The 20,018-nt window shown below is 52.7% G+C and overlaps 1 protein-coding gene across 4 annotated transcripts in view; it reads right to left on the reverse strand.

Annotated features, from left to right (window-relative positions):
• Positions 1-20,018, reverse strand: part of MARCHF1 (membrane associated ring-CH-type finger 1) — an 800,751-nt gene that overhangs the window by 14,126 nt on the left and 766,607 nt on the right. For all 4 annotated transcript variants that reach the window (XM_077846552.1, XM_077846554.1, XM_077846555.1 and 1 more), the window contains one exon: positions 58-205. In XM_077846552.1, the coding sequence (XP_077702678.1) occupies positions 58-205 (148 nt within the window). The remainder of the gene's footprint in view (positions 1-57; positions 206-20,018) is intronic.

The raw sequence follows: 20,018 nt of genomic DNA on the forward strand, positions 1-20,018 counted from the left end.
GCTCCGGGGTCCTGGGAGCACCCAAGAGGAGGAAAGAGAAAAGACCCGTGCTCCTACCGTTGTCGTTGCCTTGCTTGATTTCCTCCGCCGTCCGGTCTATTAAAACGTACAAAGACCACACCACGCAGGTGATGGCGATGACGTGGAAGGTGACAGAGCAGAATATTTTCCTCCTTTCGCTCGTGGTCATCTGTAGTTTCTCCCACTGCAATCAGAAATGAGTCACACGACATGGGATTTCCAGGTAGGGACCCCTGCTCCCCGTTTAGAGCCCAGACATGGGCCGCGAACGGGGGACAAGCATAAAATACCCACATTTTAAGATGACACAACATTCCAGTAAGTCTCTGCGGTGGGAAAGATACGGAATCATAGCCCCTAGAGTTCTATACGACTTCAATATATGTTAAAATGAAAACAAGGGACGCCGGGCAGGGTCCTTTGGCAGACGCTCACCCCCTGCCCCCCCCGCATCCCTGCACGTCCCTCGTGGTACTGCCTCATAAGCAGTGATAAGTAATCCCCTCGTGGGTGGGTATGTAAGCGGAGCCTGGGCCGCATCCCGAGTGTGTATTCCTTAAGGGGCGTCTGAAGGGCTGCCTGACAGCGGGGAGGGCAAGTCCACATCCGCTCACAGCCCTTGCCCTAAAGAACACACTATCATCCGGGCAATGGGAAAAACCCGTCCCTTCAAGCACAGGCTTGGTTTACTAGCTGCCACCACTGTCGAAGTCACCGTCCCTCGCCGTACGCCTCAGGAAGTCGAGGGCTGCTCCTCTGGGGAGAAGGGGCCCACAGTCTCACAGCAGCGACTGAGGGTGTGTAGGGGGATGTGTCCACTGCCTACTCCGGAGAGACAGGCCGGCGGGGATCGACGCCTCGGCCGCTGCGGTGTCACTTCACTTCTGCGTTAGTTTTCTGTGCACTATTTCTAAGGGAACATCAGATCCCTGTGATCTTAGTAGAGAAGCCAAACCTCCGAGAATCCAGGACTTTCCCCATTCTTTGCTTATCACGCTCCTGCTAGAGCAAAATCCTCGGCACTCCAGAGGGCCCTACTGCTTTCCCCTCGTCCCCGTCCCCGCCCGTGATTCCCCGACCAGCAGGCCGAGGCCGGAGAGCCCGTGTCAACGCTCCGCCACCGGCTTTGGGACACGGGTGAAGCTGCTTAAGTCCTCTGGGCCACTTGCGTCATCTCCCCAAGACGCAGACTGTGGCAGAGGCTGTGACCGAGGGGTTTGGGGAGAGGATACCTTCTCCCCCCTTCCTTTACCGACGGACTCCGCTTTCCGCCTGGCCTGGCAGGGGGGGCAAGGCCTGGATCCCACCAGCGACACGGCCCGGCCTCTCCGCGGGCCCGGCTTTTGCGCTCCTGACACAGGAACGGCCCCGTCTTCCCTTCCTTCATTTTCTCTTTTTTTTTTATTTTTTATTTTTTTAATTTTTATTTATTTATGATAGTTACAGAGAGAGAGAGAGAGGCAGAGACACAGGCAGAGGGAGAAGCAGGCTCCATGCACCGGGAGCCCGACGTGGGATTCGATCCCGGGTCTCCAGGATCGCGCCCTGGGCCAAAGGCAGGCACCAAACCGCTGCGCCACCCAGGGATCCCTTCTTCGTCACCTGGAATCCGTAGTTAATGGCCGGGGTCCCACCAGCCATCCCGCAGCCTCAGGGACAGGTCTCGAGAAGCGCAGAGACCTCAGCCCGGGGAGCAGCGCGTCCCTGGGGCCCCGCCTGCGGCCTTGGCCTTGGCCTCACCCGCACTTCCCGGTAAGAGGACACGGGGATCTTCCCGACTTCCCTGCAGTCTGCGGATTAGGGGCCTACGGGTTCATTTGTGAGAAAGCACCATACCTGACGCCGACCCTGATGCTCCAGAAAGTTCTGGGAACACTTCAGGAGAAATAAATGTCTCTTTTCCAAACACCATCCATCCCCTCCTGCTGGCTACTCGTCAACAGCTCTCCTGGCGAGGGTGTCGGAGCCCATCACAAATTCACACCTCATCTTGTACTTTGTTTTCCCTTAAATCGTATTTTATGTATTATTCCAAATAAAAAAATGGAGAGATCTTGGTACGGCAGCTGCAGGAAAGTCAGACCTACTTTTTAATTGCTCACCCTTGGCCTCCAGCACTAGTCCACGCCTATCCGTGAAGGGCCGATTGTTAAGACTCCCTTTTGTCATCCATCGTGTTTTGTGGTCACGTCACTGATTTTGTCACGTGAACCTGAATAACCTGCCTGGTGAAGGACGGAATATTGTCACCCGCGACAGCCTTCTGGGGCCCGGGGACGTGTCCGCGGCCCCTCGCATCCAAAGTGGCCGTAAGCGCAGGGCGGTGCACAAACGCGGCTTCGCACGCCCAAAGCCCCGCAGGGTCCAGGTGGGTGGAAGGACCTTCAGGACCGAAGAGCCACACCCCGTCGCAGGCGCTTGTGTGACCGCCGGGCCACAGCCGTGGGGGCCGTGTCCTTAGGGCCGAGCACCTGGAGGAGCGGCCGAGACGCGTTCTTCAGGCTCGTGGGCCTCCGGGCAGGGCTGACCCTGGGGCCACCGGGCTCGCCAGGCCCCTGCGGCTGCGGACGGCGGGCCCAGCTGACCCTCCCGGCCCGCAGCGGCTCAAGGGGAAGGACGGGGAAGGGCCCGGGACGGTCCTGCTCCCCACGTGTGCGGGGGCGGGGGGGGGGGCAGCAGGGCCTGGCCGCCTCCGGGTCGAGGCCAGCTTCGTGTCCTCACCGCCTCCCGCCCGGCCTCCTCCCGCCCCGGCCTCCTCCCGCCCCGGCCTCCTCCCGCCCCGGCCTCCTCCGACCCCGACCTCCTCCCGCCCCGGCCTCCTCCCGCCCCGGCCTCCTCCGACCCCGGCCTCCTCCCGCCCCGGCCTCCTCCGGCCCCGACCTCCTCCGGCCCCGACCTCCTCCCGCCCCGGCCTCCTCCCGCCCCGGCCTCCTCCCGCCCCGACCTCCTCCCGCCCCGGCCTCCTCCGGCCCCGACCTCCTCCCGGCCCGGCCTCCTCCGGCCCCGACCTCCTCCGGCCCCGGCCTCCTCCGGCCCCGGCCTCCTCCCGCCCCGGCCTCCTGCGGCCCCGACCTCCTCCCGCCCCGGCCTCCTCCCGCCCCGGCCTCCTCCCGCCCCGGCCTCCTCCGGCCCCGACCTCCTCCGACCCCGACCTCCTCCCGCCCCGGCCTCCTCCCGCCCCGGCCTCCTCCCGCCCCGGCCTCCTCCGGCCCCGACCTCCTCCGGCCCCGGCCTCCTCCCGCCCCGGCCTCCTCCCGGCCCGGCCTCCTCCGGCCCCGGCCTCCTCCCGCCCCGGCCTCCTCCCGCCCCGGCCTCCTCCCGCCCCGGCCTCCTCCGGCCCCGGCCTCCTCCGGCCCCGGCCTCCTCCGGCCCCGGCCTCCTCCGGCCCCGGCCTCCTCCCGCCCCGGCCTCCTCCGGCCCCGACCTCCTCCGGCCCCGACCTCCTCCGACCCCGGCCTCCTCCCGCCCCGGCCTCCTCCCGGCCCGGCCTCCTCCGGCCCCGACCTCCTCCGGCCCCGACCTCCTCCGGCCCCGGCCTCCTCCGACCCCGGCCTCCTCCCGCCCCGGCCTCCTCCGGCTCCGGCCTCCTCCCGCCCCGGCCTCCTGCGGCCCCGACCTCCTCCCGCCCCGGCCTCCTCCCGCTCCGGCCTCCTCCCGCCCCGGCCTCCTCCGGCCCCGGCCTCCTCCCGCCCCGGCCTCCTCCGGCCCCGGCCTCCTCCGACCCCGGCCTCCTCCCGCCCCGGCCTCCTCCCGGCCCGGCCTCCTCCGGCCCCGACCTCCTCCGGCCCCGACCTCCTCCGGCCCCGGCCTCCTCCCGCCCCGGCCTCCTCCCGCCCCGGCCTCCTCCCGCCCCGGCCTCCTCCGGCCCCGACCTCCTCCGACCCCGACCTCCTCCCGCCCCGGCCTCCTCCGGCCCCGGCCTCCTCCCGCCCCGGCCTCCTCCGGCCCCGACCTCCTCCGGCCCCGGCCTCCTCCCGCCCCGGCCTCCTCCCGGCCCGGCCTCCTCCGGCCCCGACCTCCTCCGGCCCCGGCCTCCTCCCGCCCCGGCCTCCTGCGGCCCCGGCCTCCTCCCGCCCCGGCCTCCTCCCGCCCCGGCCTCCTCCCGCCCCGGCCTCCTCCGGCCCCGGCCTCCTCCGACCCCGACCTCCTCCCGCCCCGGCCTCCTCCGGCCCCGGCCTCCTCCCGCCCCGGCCTCCTCCCGCCCCGGCCTCCTCCCGCCCCGGCCTCCTCCGGCCCCGACCTCCTCCGACCCCGGCCTCCTCCCGCCCCGGCCTCCTCCCGGCCCGGCCTCCTCCGGCCCCGACCTCCTCCGGCCCCGACCTCCTCCGACCCCGGCCTCCTCCGACCCCGGCCTCCTCCCGCCCCGGCCTCCTCCGGCTCCGGCCTCCTCCCGCCCCGGCCTCCTGCGGCCCCGACCTCCTCCCGCCCCGGCCTCCTCCCGCTCCGGCCTCCTCCCGCCCCGGCCTCCTCCGGCCCCGGCCTCCTCCCGCCCTGGCCTCCTCCCGCCCCGGCCTCCTCCGGCCCCGGCCTCCTCCGACCCCGGCCTCCTCCCGGCCCGGCCTCCTCCCGGCCCGGCCTCCTCCGGCCCCGACCTCCTCCGGCCCCGACCTCCTCCGGCCCCGGCCTCCTCCGACCCCGGCCTCCTCCCGCCCCGGCCTCCTCCGGCTCCGGCCTCCTCCCGCCCCGGCCTCCTGCGGCCCCGACCTCCTCCCGCCCCGGCCTCCTCCGGCCCCGGCCTCCTCCCGCCCCGGCCTCCTCCGGCCCCGGCCTCCTCCCGCCCCGGCCTCCTCCCGCCCCGGCCTCCTCCGACCCCGACCTCCTCCGACCCCGACCTCCTCCCGCCCCGGCCTCCTCCGGCCCCGGCCTCCTCCCGCCCCGGCCTCCTCCCGCCCCGACCTCCTCCGGCCCCGACCTCCTCCCGCCCCGGCCTCCTCCGGCCCCGACCTCCTCCGGCCCCGACCTCCTCCGGCCCCGGCCTCCTCCGGCCCCGGCCTCCGCGTCCCGACCACCGTCCCAGCCCCGCCGTCGGAGCGGAGCCCGCAGCCCTGCCCGCCGGGCCAGCCGTGCACGCGGCGCTCGCGGCTCCCGGGGTGCGGTCGGCGGCCTGCGGGGTGTCCCTCCCGACACAGCCGGCAGAGGGCGCCCGCGGGGTGTCCGGGGCGCCGGACGCGGAGGCCTCAGGAGCTGGGGCTGCTCCCGCCGCGCCTCGGTGCAGGGGTGCAGGGAGCCGAGGGCCCGCGGCGCTCAGCGGGGCGATGGGTGCGGTGCGGGTGGCCCTGCAGGGGGCGCTCAGGTGCGGGTGCGGGTGACCGGGTGACCCCACAGGGCCAGGTTCGCAGCGGCCCCTGCGGGGCGCGGGGCCTGCCCCCGGGGCACCCGCCCGCCCCCGCCCCGAGGGGACCCGGGGCTGCTCACTGCTCCGAAGCCGAAGCGGAAGCCGGCGGTGGGGGTGCTGGGCGGCGCCGCTCCCCGCCGGGCCGAGGCACCCCGCGCACCCGCCTCCACGGCCCTCGAGGCCGCCCCCGCCCCCGCCGCTGCCCGCGGCGTTCAAGGCCTCAGCGACCCCCTGCACCCCGGGACGCCGGCGTGGACCCCGGTCTCCGCCCCGCCCCCGCCCCCGCCCCCGCCCGCTCCCGGGCCCCCCTGCTGCTCGCTGCGAGACCAGCCGGTGCGGGTTCAGGGTTTAAAGGGCTTTCAGTGGCATTCCTTCCCGTCCCAGTCCCAGCTGCCCACCGAAGAAGTCAGCAAAGGCGTTAACCGAGGCTTCCAGGGGGTGGAGTCCCTGCAGGGCCCGGGGTGGGGGGCGCTGGCTCCCTGTGGGCTGGTGGAGGACTAGCTGGCACACCACGTTGCACGGTTCCAGGCGTGCAGCTCGCTGGTTCGACAGGTCTGTAGTCACCCTGTGCTCACACGAGCGTAGCTACCACCTGTCTCCACCCAACTCTGTGGGGATGCCCTTGACCCTATTCCCTGTGCTGCACCTTTGACCCCTGTGACTTGGTCTTCCCCTAACTGAAGGCCTGTAGGCCCCACTCCCCAGCTGCCCACGCGCCCGGCCGTGAATCTCTTCTCTGTACTTAAGAATCTGTTTTCTGGTTCTTAAAAAGTGTTCCCCAGAAGCATCAGCATCAGCTTGAGGCCTGCTCGTGCCAAACTAAGCAAGGAGGACCCTGGGCCCAGGACCCAGTGGCTCTAATGCCAGGGCAGCCTACCTAAGCTAACCAAAATCAGAGCCTATAAATGCCAAAAGGTTCAGAAATGGAAACCCAAGGATAACCAATCACAAAGAGCCAACTCGACTTTGAGCTTCGGCCCATCAAATCCATGATTACCTTCCTTTGCTTCTGCACTTTGTCTGCATGCGCCCCTCCCCGGGGGCCTGTGGGTAAGGAGCTCCCCACCACTCTCCCCACCATTCCTGGCTTTGCACTGCCTGACTCAGACTGAGTTTTGCTTGAATGAACTCTTAAAAATCTTATTATGCCTGATTTGAGCTTTTAACATCTAGGAATGCAACATCTGGGGCCCCACCCCCAGAGTTTCTGAATCAGAGTCCAGAGTTGGGGGCCTACACTGTGTGTTTTCACTAACCCGCAGGTGAGTCGGCCGCAAGGTGGAGTCTGAGAACCACCTGACTGATGGCACTTGGCAGAGCTGTATGGTGACCTCGATGGAGTCAATGCTAGAAGTAGCCCCTGCCACTCCTTGCCATAAACTAAGTAGTGGTCTAGGGAAGGAAAATTACCAAACTGGTTTGGTTACCTGGCTGTGATGGAAAGATTTCACAACATCAGTGAATTTGTTTGAAATGAAATAGAATAACTCCGTGTTGGCTCATTAGTCACTTAAGAAACTATTTCATTCTGTATTTCAGTTTTCAGATTAGTGTTTAGGTACATGACAATATATTAAAATCTAATTTTCTTACTTATAAATCAAATGCTGGAGGAGAAAACCAGACAACAGACTCTTTACGTTCAGGAGGCATGACTCTTGAGACCTTAATGAACCCTCAAGTTCACGGATATGCCTTGGTAAGTCATTTCTGTCTCCAAAATGGACTAAAGAACCCTGGAAGAAGACTGGACCCTACTCAGGCTTTCAGTGCTATTGACTACAAACCTGGTGGTAGATGGGAAAAACACCACAGCCAGGTTGAGATGCGGAGGGTGGGGACCTGGTCAAGGTAAGGTGCTCGTTATCGGACACAAGTCAGAAAGTGTACAAGACTCCAACTGATCCCTCAACAGAACCACAAATTACACGGCTCCCCTGGCTTCCTCCCTGGGCGCCCAAACTTAAACGTTATATCCATAAATATTCTGTGTGGCCACTATAATCTCCGGAAATTGTCTTTGTTTCCCCCCATAGTTGTCTCTTCCACTCTGGGTCCACAGATACTGACTCTTTAACATCTCTCATGCATGGTCCAATGCGAAAGAGATTTTTTTTTTTTTTTTTTTGTGAAGGAGAATTTTATACCTCCCTCCGGTTGAATGTCGCTCCTCTGTGTCTCTTGAGGACAGGACAAGAGGAGATGGTCTTGTCCTGCAAGAGCGGTTAGGACCTATATCCAAAAAAAATTTGCAAGCACAAGTAGTGAGGAATGGGCCGCGTGTCCAGATGAACCCCCCAAAACTCCAATCGAAATGCAAATATGAGATTAACGACTACCATCTTGGGATCGTCCGAGCACGTGCTGATGTAGGGTTGGGGGAAAACAGTCATGGGGACCCAAGTTAGGTTAAGATAATACTGCGAGTAATTGGCAGTATTTGTTTTTGAGAAATGGTTTAGACCTTTTCCCGGAACACCTGGGAACCTGAAATCAGTGGCTCCATCTGGCCACCACGAAGTCTGTCTTCCTCCGCATTTCGAGTTACTGAACGCTGGACATTACCTGAACGTGGGCTGGAATAAAAAGAAAAATTATCCCGTTCTAGGAGTCTTTTATAATGAGAAGTAGTTTTCAGACCTGGCTGTGTCCCAGAATCCTCTAGGGAGCTGGTTCCCAGTCTGCACACCCGGGCCTGGCTGAATCGAGCGCCGAGGAGCGAGCTACGGACTCTCACAACATACTGGGTCTGCGAGTCACGGTGTACTTGTTAAAAAAAACGAGGGCTCTGGGTTCAAATTCTGACTCTGCCACTAAGGGTTGGGTGATCTTGGGTGAGTTATTTTAATTCACTGCCCTTCCATCTCCTTTCCTGTAAATCGTGATAAGGACACTAGCTACTTTGCAAGGTCAAGTTGAAGGGAGGTAATGCGTATTAAGTGCAGAGCAGTATTGTGTCCTTAGCAAGAATTCAATAAATGTTAGGGGCTATCATAACTTGGAAATTGCAGCGCCATATCCAATCAAACTTCAATTGTCTTTACCTTCTAGATTCATGCATCACATTGACAACATCACCCAAGGATGAAGAAAGGCTGAGCTGGGATTTGTTCATACAGAATTAAGGCAGTCAAAGCCACCCATCCCCAACTATTTTCCCAGTACAAACAGGTTTTTTTTTTTTTTTTTTCTCTGAATAAGGAATCGCATAGCAGGGAAATACAGTCTGTTTTTGGTACCTATTTGTACAAAGAAGGGCAAGTGGATAATTTACTCTGCATAACGTCAGTCGAATCGTTCAAAAGGCTGCACAATGATAACTGCTTTTCTGTTAGGATTGAAAGAAAAATATATCCCAGGTTGCGATGTATGCCTCGGTAAGTTTTCATTCTTTTTGTCTGGAAATTCAGTTCAAGATGTTATGCTAAGACTTCCCAAAGAAATACTGTTCTGGGTGACAGTTTTCATAAGAGGTTGAAGTGACTCCAGCATCTCCAGTAAATGGAAAGCGTTAATATGGGTGTGTGGATTATCATTATGTGTTTCCTGAGGAAAGAACATAGGAAACCTCCAGAAACACGCCCCAGGCCTGCTATTCTCTCTTCATGATTGCACAACTGAAGAAGTCACCTGCGAATGGGTAGGTGAAAGAAATAGCTTATTCTCCTCCAAAGGTAATTACCTTGGGTTTCTGTGTTCGAGGACTCTTAACATTGGCTTTTTAAAAACAATGGAGTTTTCGAGGCCAACTGATAGAATGGAACTTTAACTTTACCATATACTCAGTAGTACTTGGAAATAGCCCAGTTGAGTAGAAAAGTAGAGGTTTCCTATCAGGGCAAATCCGACTTAGACCAAAAATCTAAGTAACACTGAATATCACCTATAGCTCCAGGAGAAGGTGCGCTTCTCACAGCAGCGGTAGCAGAAATAAGTTGTGTCGCGTGCTGGCCGCAGTGGTTTACAGCGACAGTTGTAACAGCAGGAAGCATGCTGGTGCCGAGACCAGATGGGAGGTTGTCCGAATGCAAAGACACTGGGAGAATCAGAGGCCAAATGAACACATAGAGAGAACCCGGGACGAGGGTGGTGGTGGTGAGGAGGGCTGGGGTCAGACCGGGGGGCCTCAGGAGGGAGTTGGGGAGCACAGAGTGACTGTCAGGTCCAACTGGGAAGAAGCCACATGCTTGGAGAGGCTCTGGAAAGAAGTCACCGAGAACACAGACTTTGGGGTTTGGCCAACCTGGGTTAGAGCCACCAGCAGGAAGTGTCCACCGAAGGGGGGCAGGCAAGTAAACTACCTCCTTAAGCTCCAGTTTCCTCGTGGGCAAAACTGGGAGGATGGTACTGCCTCTTGTACACGGTATTTGTTACAATCGCTCACGATAACACACACACCTCACGAGCCTTTAGTAAACCCTCAAGCAGGCCAGGGGTCCCTAACTGGTTTATGAGACAAAGATCCATAAGGCTCTCAGGCCCATCGTGGGCAAAAAGTAGCAAAAATGTGACTAGTTTTCAAATTCCTCGAAATGGAACAAACCCAGTTTGCTGCATCCCCACCGCTCTCTTTGCTTTACGCCCTGCTCGCTTGACTCACTTAGGTTACCCGCTCGGTGCCCCGGGCGACTGGGTTTGTGGTCCTTGAAGTACTAGCATCAGTAACCCAGGTTCTGCAGATAGAAGCCAGGAGGTAAAAAATAGAGAGCCAGTATTTTCTGAACCTTGAGAAGAGCTCTGGCCCTTAGGGGTGACTCAAGGGGTCTCAAGGGCCACCGAGCACCAAAAGATGCTCGGAGGGAGCAATCGGCAACACCCAATTTGCTGTGCTGGGCGTTGGAAGGCACTTGTAGAAAACTGGTTTGTGACAACATCAAAATTACAGGTCTCAGGAGTCTGGAAACTTGTAAATCCAAAGTTACTAAAATATTTGTGTGAAGCATATTTGCTGTATCCCATTCAGTCAAACTTACGAGGGTTAAAAGGTCCTCTTTCCATACAACGTGTGCATATTCCTTACACGTTAAATGCAGGCCCACGTACACGTGGATTGGATGTGAGAGCCAGCGTTTCTTTCTCATAAACCTTTCGCTGATCTCCCGTTGCTTCCTTTCAAGGAGTCCAGGAGAGACAAGACCTCTCCCAAGTTTTGAGCAAGATATTTGTAGGGTAAGAAAAAAAAAAATTGCTGGGTATGATCATCCACTAGAGGGTGCAACGATATCACACACGGCGAAGACGACGGGCCGGAAAGAAAAGTCGCCAGCAGTGTGTGCGGAGGGAGGCGGGCTCCACCTCTGCCTGGGGATTGCTCTAGAATCAGTTAAAAAAAACTGCAAATTCTGAGGCTCGGTCCCAGATCCATGTGGGGGGCCTTAGGTATCTGCGTTCTTAATCATTCCAACTGATTCTTAGGTGTGCAGAAGTCTGAGGATTGCTTCTCTGACAAAAGCAACGTTTAGGGAAACATTTTAGAGAGATGCTGTGATTTCTAATCTTTTTTTCACCAGGCCGAAAAGATTTCCACTTCCCTACCATCACTCCTCTCCCCCAAAAAACCTCAGCCACGTCTGGGTTGATCGGTAGTGTCTCATAAGAACACCAATTGCTTACAGACTCAACAGGTGCGCTTCAACACAATTTATTTTAAAATATTCCACCAACACTCTGCTGTCTGTCTCCTCCTGAAGTTCACGGTGAACAATACACCGTATGTTCTGGAAGAGATCTCTGGGAGGGATGATATCTGGGAGAGATACCTGGGAGAGATGATATGAGAGATCTCTCCCAGCTGGCAGGAGATCTAGGGTCTAGGGCGCCGTGTCCAGGGGGGTGGTTTCACTACGGGCTGTCACTTCACGAAAGCAACAGAGGGAGGGACGGCATCACCTCCCGTGACATGGCATTTTCCTCCTCCTCTGCACGTCTAAGGCCTGGCCTCGGCCTCCTGGAATTGCCGCTGCGTCTCGGAGGTCCTTCCCCAGAAGAAAGGAGCCCTCCCCAGAATCACACACTCCTCGTGCCTCTTTCTCCCACGAGGGCCTCCCTTCTTTCCTCCTCGGGGAGTCCCCGCAGTTCGTGGGGGCCCACGTTGGCCACTGCCGGCTCCTTGTCCCTGGAAGGACCCCAGCCGTGCAGGCGGGAGGAGGCACGTGCCGTACACGTGTAGAGCCGCAGAGCCTGGGCCACCGGGAGACCTTTGAGAACACCGGATTTTAACCCCTCATTTTCTCCCTGGAGACACTGAGGCCTGGAGGACTGAACTGATTGGCCCCGGGGAATACGGTAAGTTTGTTTGTTTTCCAAGTGGATTTTTTTTTTTTTTCATTCAGGAGCTAATTCCTGAAGCATCACCACTTACCAGATGTTTTCCAGGGGTGAGGGAACAGGATAACCCAAATTCCCGCTTTCCTGCCGTTCACGTTAGTGTCAGAATCGGGCAGCTTGTGTATTGGAGCAGGGCCCCGTATAACTGCCCTTCGGACTTTGACTTCATCGACGCTTCTAGGCCTCTCCCACTGTCTGATGTGTGCGTGTGCGTGCGTGAATGTGTGTGGTTATTTTTCTGAAAGATTCCTCTGGGTGGCAGCAGAGAAAAAGAGGTTTCTCCGTGGAGTCTCTATTGTGCAATGTCAATGCCACTGACAGCTCGTTGTCAATACTTATTTTTAGGACTCCCTCCACCCCCCCCCCAAAAAAAAAATCTTCATCCTATTTCCATCCTGCTTTAATAGTAGTGTCACATTTGAACACTGGGTGTCACGTGACCGGGGTGAGTTTTTCGTGTTGGTGGTGGTGGTTTTCTGCTCTCACGTAAACATTTGAAATAAATCTGATAAACATATATTCTACTCCGGCTTAAATAGCAGACAATGGCGCCTTCATCTCTCTAATTAGTGATTCATATTTTAAATATGACAACACAAAGGTGATACAAATAAAATCCATTTCATCATCACTTTGACATCAAGCATAATGAGTTGGCTCACTGTGTTGCCTTTAAGCTTGTTTTGCCACTACAGAGACTGACCCTTTGCTAAGAGCTTCGTCCTAAGACTGGAGCCTTTTTATTAAACCGTGGAGCTCTTTGGAGCTTCCAGGGGTAGAGAAATTCTCTAAACTGCAGGTAAAATGTTGCATTTACTTTTTCTGGGGAGAGGTTCGTGCTTTCCATTGGATTCTCAGAGAGGTCTGAGCCGCTTTCCCGATTATGACCCCCTGCTCCCCCCTTCATTGATGTAAGAATAACACACCCACTTCTTAATAAAACAAGGAAGCTCTGGGCCAGGGAAGGGCGGGAGGTACGTATAATCTCCGCAGGCAAGAAATGAAACTTAGGTTTGGGGGATGTGACAGGTTTGGAAAACTACCCCGACTGGCCAGTTTCCTCATTTGCAGCACTTCCAGGGGACTCCACGCCTCAAATGCTGATTCCCTCAGCCTAGTGCTGGTGCTGGGAGTCAATGTGGAGTTCTTGTTTCCGTGGGAATGTTCAACTGTGTCCCCATATTTCGCCCTCCAAGAAAGGCAACTGTGTCCCATCCCACCATCCCCAAACCTTGTGTCCTTCCATTTAAGAAGAAGTTGCTTTCGACCAAGGACAGCTTTTGGGTAGCCGAGCATTTTATGTCAGCTCAGAGGACGCGAAAAACAATCTGTTCCGGACCTCCAGGAGCCCTTGCCAAGAAATCTGTTCCGAGCGAGGACCCCTTATGTCTGGTTGCTCTCTCTGTAGAATTCCTTTTGACACAAGTGATACTTGTTCACATTCTAGAACAGATGCCATTTTTCTTCCTAGAGCTTAAGAGTGCAAAGTGAATATGAGAGGGATTCTTATGGAAAAGTTCTTATTTAATAGCCTGTCATTCCCTACCACCCCCCAGTCTCTTCAGAAGGCTCGTAACAACGGGTTGGCCTTGCCTCTTTCTCCATGTCCTCCACTCCCAGGCATTCAAATTCTGATACACCTTTTCCCACAGCAGATTCAGTTGTCGATTTCTCTAATGCCATTGAATCCCTGCAAAGGGATAGCAATCAAATGGTAAGCCAATCTATTATTATTCTACTAATTTGTTCTTACAAAAAGCAAGAGGTGAGGTTTAGCTACCCACATTGAAATTGAAGAGGAATGTTTAATATTCCCATTTAAAAAAAATAAAAAAATATTCCCATTTAAACATCTTTCCTTCCTTCCTTCGTTCCTTCCTTCGTTCCTTCATTCCTTCCTTCGTTCCTTCCTTCCTTCCTTCTTTTTTTTTAAACATCCTCTTTCTATGAAAGATCATAAAATGCTTCCAGTACTTGAGCTGAGCATGACAAAAAGGGCAAAGAGGGGAGGTTCAGTGAACCTCGGGTTATGTAAAAATTTGCAGGGTTCTGTGGGATAGAGATTTGTCTGAGAAAACTGCAGAGACTCAGAGCATGAGCAAGAGTGAGGTGGGAAGGGCGGGCAGGACTGGATGCCGAAGAGCCTTGAGTCTCAACCCAAAGCCCGGGAACATGGAACCCGAGATGGACACAGATTGATGTGTGGGGAAAGGGAGAAAGTGTTCTTCTCCGGTTTCCTTCATGGAATTTGTTCAAAAGAAAGTTCTTGATGCCGAATCGGAGTGACAAGCAAGGCTCCGGGGACCCAAATGTGGGCTGATCTCTGAGTGGGACACCAGGGAGAGTTTGTACCTTCAGAGGACATGGGGAGAAGGAGGGGTGGAGTTTGTTGGGGAGTAGCTGAGAGAAGGTGGAGGCCTCAGGCCCCCTATGGGACCACTGTCCTGCTGCTGAACTCACCAAGTGGTGACATAGGTGAATCTGGGGACAAAACCCACAAAGTGACCGATCTGTGAGATCAGATTTATATGAACAGAAGTGGGACGGCCTGTGTGGACAGGGTCTGTAGGAAGGAAGAGGCGCTCCAGGTGCTTGAGGAGAGCAGGTGCACCGTGTGGGGGGTCCCTGGCCGGGGACTGGTGGTGGGGGCCAAGTTTAAGCAATCTCCAAGGAGCAAGGTAGGAAGGTGTTTAGGGTCTAGGGCTACCCGGGGTCTAAAATGCCACCCTAATAGCTGTATGGAGGATAAAGTAGGGAGGCAGTGACTGGCTGGTAGTCTCTGCTACTAGTTTTTCCCTCCGGGTTCCGGGGGAGGGGGGTGACAGCTGAGGTCTCAACAGTGGGGCTTACTAAATATAGCTTCCACTTGGGAGGACATCGATCCTCTCGTGGGTAAACTCCCTTCACTTCCTGTCTCTAGACGAAGCCGTATTTATAACTGCATCACACCCTTCTTACTTCCTTTCCTCTTATCTAAGAGGACAAAATGTCCCTTTGCGGTCCAAACTGGTCATTCCCCGCGACACCTGATCCTCTGATTGTATCTTTTCATTTATTTTTAATTTCTCTCTCTCTCTCTCTCTCTCTCTCTCGGAGGCCCCTTGGCCCTTCCACCAAGCTAACTTGCTGGCCTGTCTCTCCCACTTCTTCTCTTACAGTAGCTCATTGCTTTTATCACCTGCACGTTCATTATAGAAAACTTACAGAACCCAGACAAGAAAATCACGTAAAATCATCAGTAATGTCTTCAGGGTGTATCTTCCATCTTTTCTTCTTTATGTGCACGTGAAATATGTGAGAATGTAAGCATTCAGACTATCTTAACATGGAGATTGAATTCTCATATTATTTTTATTTCTTCGAAGCCCCAGCACAATGGAGGTGAAGAGATAGGGGGAGTGACTGATAATTAGGAAAGTGCAGAGGCAGCTTTCTGCTGGTGCTAAGAAGAGGTCAGAGGATGGAGGGAAGAGGGAAAACATACCCATGCTGGAGCCCCGGAGGACTCAATGGGTGGATTCGCCTCCACCCATTGATTGACCTACTGGCCACCAAAAAGGAGTGTCCCCTTCTGTGCCACAGAGCTTCTCCCCTCTCTGGAGCGGGTACAGACACTCCCTTTTACAGTGTTCTAGAATATTTGCACATATAGGGAGGGGGGCGGTCAGCCTCGGGTATCTAGTAGAGCGGTAATGGGAAGGCTTTAATCCTATTATTATTTGGGAGAAGCAAGAATGAGCAACCATAAGCCACCAAGCCCCAGGTTTCTATTTACACAATTTTAGAAAGCAACCGCATTTATTGATACAGAACTGACATGCACGCTGCACGCACTTAAAGTGTAAAAGCTGATGGTTTTTGATGCGTACACCTGCGAGACCCTCACCGCAGGTGATGTAAATATACAAGGACTAGGACTATCGCTGAAATATGTGAATATAACTATCACTCCTCAAAGTTTCCTCTTATCCTTTTATAATCCCTCCCGCCCAGCCCCCCCACTGCACCTTTTCCAGGCAAGCAGTGATACGCATTTTTGTCATTTTGTCACAGATTAGAATGCATTCTCTGGGGTTTTATAGAAATGGAATTATAACAACACGTGGGCTTTTTGTCTGGCATTTTCCATTCAGCTGAATTCTTTCGAGATGCACGCATATCGGGTCATGTATCAACATCCCTTCCTTTCACTGCTGCTAGTGTTCCACTGTCGGGCTCTACTGCAGTGTGTTCATTTGTTCACTGGATGAGCATTGGTGCGGTATCCCGGTCGGGGACTACTGAGTGAACTGTCGTGTACAAGCCTGTGTAAGAACATACATTTTTATTTCTATCAGATGAATACCTGGGGGTAAAATAGCTAATTATATCACAGGCACACGTCTGTTTAAAATACTGCCAGACTTCTTCCCGAAGTGGTTACGCCACCTTATATTTCCTCCAGCAGTGTGTGAGGGTTCCAGTTCCTCCACAGCCTTCCCAACGTTTGGTGTGATCAGTCTGTGGAGTTTTAGCCTTTCTAATAGCTGTATAGGGGCCCCACTGTGGGGTTTAATTTGCATTCCTCTAATGACTAATGATATTGAACATCTTTTATATTTTCATTTGCCATCTGTGTAACTTTTTTTGATGAAGTGTCTATTGAAATGTCCATTTTCATTTGTTGGGTTGCTGGATTTTTTTTTTTTTTTTTTTTTTTTTTTTTACTGTTGAGATTTCAGAGATCTTTATATAAGGGAAACACAAGTCCTTTATCAGATGTATGATTTGAAATATTCCCAAAAGGTGGCTTGACATTTCATTATCATAATAGTGACTTTAGAATAATAGATGTTTTTAATTTTTTTTAAAGATTTATTTATTTTATTTTTTAATTTTTATTTATTTATGATAGTCACACAGAGAGAGAGAGAGGCAGAGACATAGGCAGAGGGAGAAGCAGGCTCCATGCACCGGGAGCCCGACGTGGGATTCGATCCCGGGTCTCCAGGATCACGCCCTGGGCCAAAGGCAGGCGCTAAACCGCTGCGCCACCCAGGGATCCCGATGTTTTTAATTTTGACAAAATCCATGATAGCAATTTGTTCACTTACGGATTTTTTTTTTTTTTTTTTTTTTTTTTTTTTTAGTGTCATATCCTCACCAAAAGGTTTGCTTCTATGTTTTCTTCTAGAATGTTATTGTTTTAGGTTTCACAGTTATAGGTTAAAGGTTGAGTTAATTTTAAATATAGAGGGAGATGTGGATCATAATTTATTTTTTAAATTTCTTAAAAAGGCCATCCTCTCCCTATTGAATTGCTTTTGCATCCTTGTCAAAAGGATTGTTTGAGTATAGATGTGTGGTGTGTTTCTGGACTCTACTCTGGTTCATTGATTTATTGGTCTTGGTGAATATGACTACACTGCCTTAATTCTTGTTGCTTTATTATATGTCTTTAAGTTAGATACTTAAGTTATTCCTTCAGATTTGTCTTTTTAAAAAAAATCACTTGGCTATTCTAGCTCCTTTGCATTTCTATGTGAATTTTATATTTAGTTTGACAGCTTATTTTTTTAAAGCCTGCTGGGATTTTTTTTTTTTTAATTGAGGTTGTGTTAAATCTATAACTCAGTTTGGGGTGGGAGAGGACTGACCACAATACTGAGCCTCCCAATCTATGAATACATGAGATGTCTCTATTTACATAGGTCTTTAATTTCTCTTGGCAATGTTGTGTTGGTTTTAATGTACAGATCTTGTGCTTCTTTTGTCAGATTTATCCTGAGGTGTTTAATAATTTTAGTGCTCTTGCAAATGATGTGTTTTTTTTTTAAAAAAATTCTAATGTAAAAGCTTGTTATTAGTATATAGAAATAGATTTGATTTTTATGTATTGATCTTATATACCCTGGTTAATCTCGTTAAATTCACTTAGTAGTCAAATAGCTTTTCAGAGAGTCCATCTGATTTTCTAGGTAGATAATCACGTCATTTGTGAACAAATACAGCTCAACTATGTTGCTTCTAATTTGATTTTTTTCCCCTTGCTTTATTACCCCGGCTAAAATCTTCAGTACAATGCTGAATAAGTTTTATTTTTAAATACAAAAGAGACATTATACTAACATACTTAATGAAAACAGTTTCTTAAATGTAACGCTATATCATGAATGTCACTGAATTCCACTTATAATGGCTGCATATATGCTATCACATAGTTCAGCCGAAGTCTCTGCCACCAGCTCACTATTAGAAATTTTGATTGTCTTTGGTTTAACCTCTAAATACTTTTGCCTATCCCAAAGTCATACAGATTTTCTCCTATGGCTTCTTCTGGAAGTATTATTGTTTTAGGTTTTACATTTATTTGTTCACTGTTACAGCTAAGACTGTGCCAAGAATTTGCGTAGCAAAATATTGTGCACATCCATGATCACCTCATTGAGGTAAATTTTTAGAAATAAAACCTAAAGGAGACATTGTATGACATATTTAAGACTTCTGGTACTGTCAAATTTGTCCTCTACGAAGATTATCTCACTATGAGCATGTTTTAAATGCCAATTTAAGAGGATAAAATTGATACCAGGCTGTTTAAGTGTTCATATTTTGGATTGCTTTTAAGATGGAAAAGTGTGTGTGTATATTTCCTGAGCATTTGCATTTCATTTTGTGTTGCTTTTCCCCATATTTTTTCCTATTGGTTGTTTATCTTCTTGATTTTTAAGAACTCTTATATGTTGATTTCCAGTAAACAAAAACAAAAACAAAACAAAAAACCACGTTCTTTGGTTCTCTGCTTCACCAAAGGCCACTTGACTTGCTTACTGCTTCACAGGCAACATTTCAGAACGCCTGGTCTATCTTTCCCTGAATGTCGACTCTTTCTCACCTTCTATAGATTCCTCTGAAACCCAGCTGTGGGAAAGTGTTGCTCCACTGACGTTTTTGGGTCTTGCCGACACTACTGGTGACCTCCTAATTTTATGTTTACTCTGAGTCTTGTCTGCAGCACCTGCCACTACCTGACTCTTTCAACTTAAGCCTTTGGTTTCCAGAGCGTCCCTCTTGGCTGGTCTGGTGCCCCTTTCTGGCTGCTGCTGGTCAGCCTTCTCCGCTGGCTCCTCTTACCCACTTGCCCCTACCTCTTGGTCCCCGAGGCTCCATGTTCATCCACATTCTCATCACACCTTCGCAACCCTCAATGATTCATCTGAGCCTGAGGCTTCTACTACCAGGGACATCTGATGACTTCTACCCACATTTCTTTCTGAGTCTAGATTCAGTTACTCTCAGACTCACTCCTCTACTTGGCTGGTTCATAGGCATCTCAAGCTCATGTGTCCTTACTGGACTTCTTATGTTGTTTCCCCGGATTTGCTCATCTCTATGTATATTCTTCCCCAGTTAATAATGAAGCCCTTCATCCAATCGCTCAGGGCAGAAAGCTGAGAGGCATCATGGACTATTTCCTACACCTCATCTCTCAGCTCAGCTCTGGTAGCTCAGTAACCAAATCCCATCAAGTGCCTTCCTGTCCGTCCTCTCAGCTACTGCTTTAATTGAATCCATATTGTTTTCTAGATTGCATGCTGTGCTTGGCTCACCCACAAGGGCAATTCATTCTCCATACATCGCTGCAGAGTGATTTTTCAAAAGTACAAAGATACTAATTCATTATTTAGTACTCTTACTGTCTTCCCATGTCCTTCTCAGTAAAGTTGAAATTCTTTTGCAAAGCATTTGATATAACCTGGCACTTGCTTTCTAAGATTTTTTTTTTTAATTTATCTGAGAGAGAACAGGCACAGGGGGAGGGGCAGACGGAGGGAGAGACAACCTCTAACAGACTCCCCACTGAGTACGGAGGCCGACACAGGGCTTGATCCCACAACCCCAAGATCACAACAGAGCTGAAGCCAAGAGGCAGAGGTTCGAGACTGAGCCGCCCCTGCACCCCACCCTGGCACTTGCTTCCTGTTTAGCTTCATCTAATATCTGTCTTAACTATAGTATTAATAGTTTTGCATTGTTAATTTAATTCCCAAAACTTCTCTGTAATGGGCATCCTATTATTACTTCCATTGCAGAGGAGGATGGGAAGTTGAGAAACCTGCCTATGGTTATCTTACTTTCTGGCAAAGCCAGCTATCTTCAGTTTGAGAATTATGCATCCTGTGTGCATTTAAATGTATTATTTTCTTGCATAGACTGTCCTCAACTCTTAATATCTCACTGTGAGGCATCTAGTCACCACTCATAACCAATTTCAAGTCCGTCCCTCCCTGGGAGGCATTTCCTAACAATCCAGGCAGACATCTCACTCCCTACTTTGAACCACAGAGGGCAGTGG

This window comes from Canis aureus, chromosome 13 (assembly GCF_053574225.1).
Source record: "Canis aureus isolate CA01 chromosome 13, VMU_Caureus_v.1.0, whole genome shotgun sequence".
In the NCBI taxonomy this organism is placed as follows: Eukaryota; Metazoa; Chordata; class Mammalia; order Carnivora; family Canidae; genus Canis; species Canis aureus.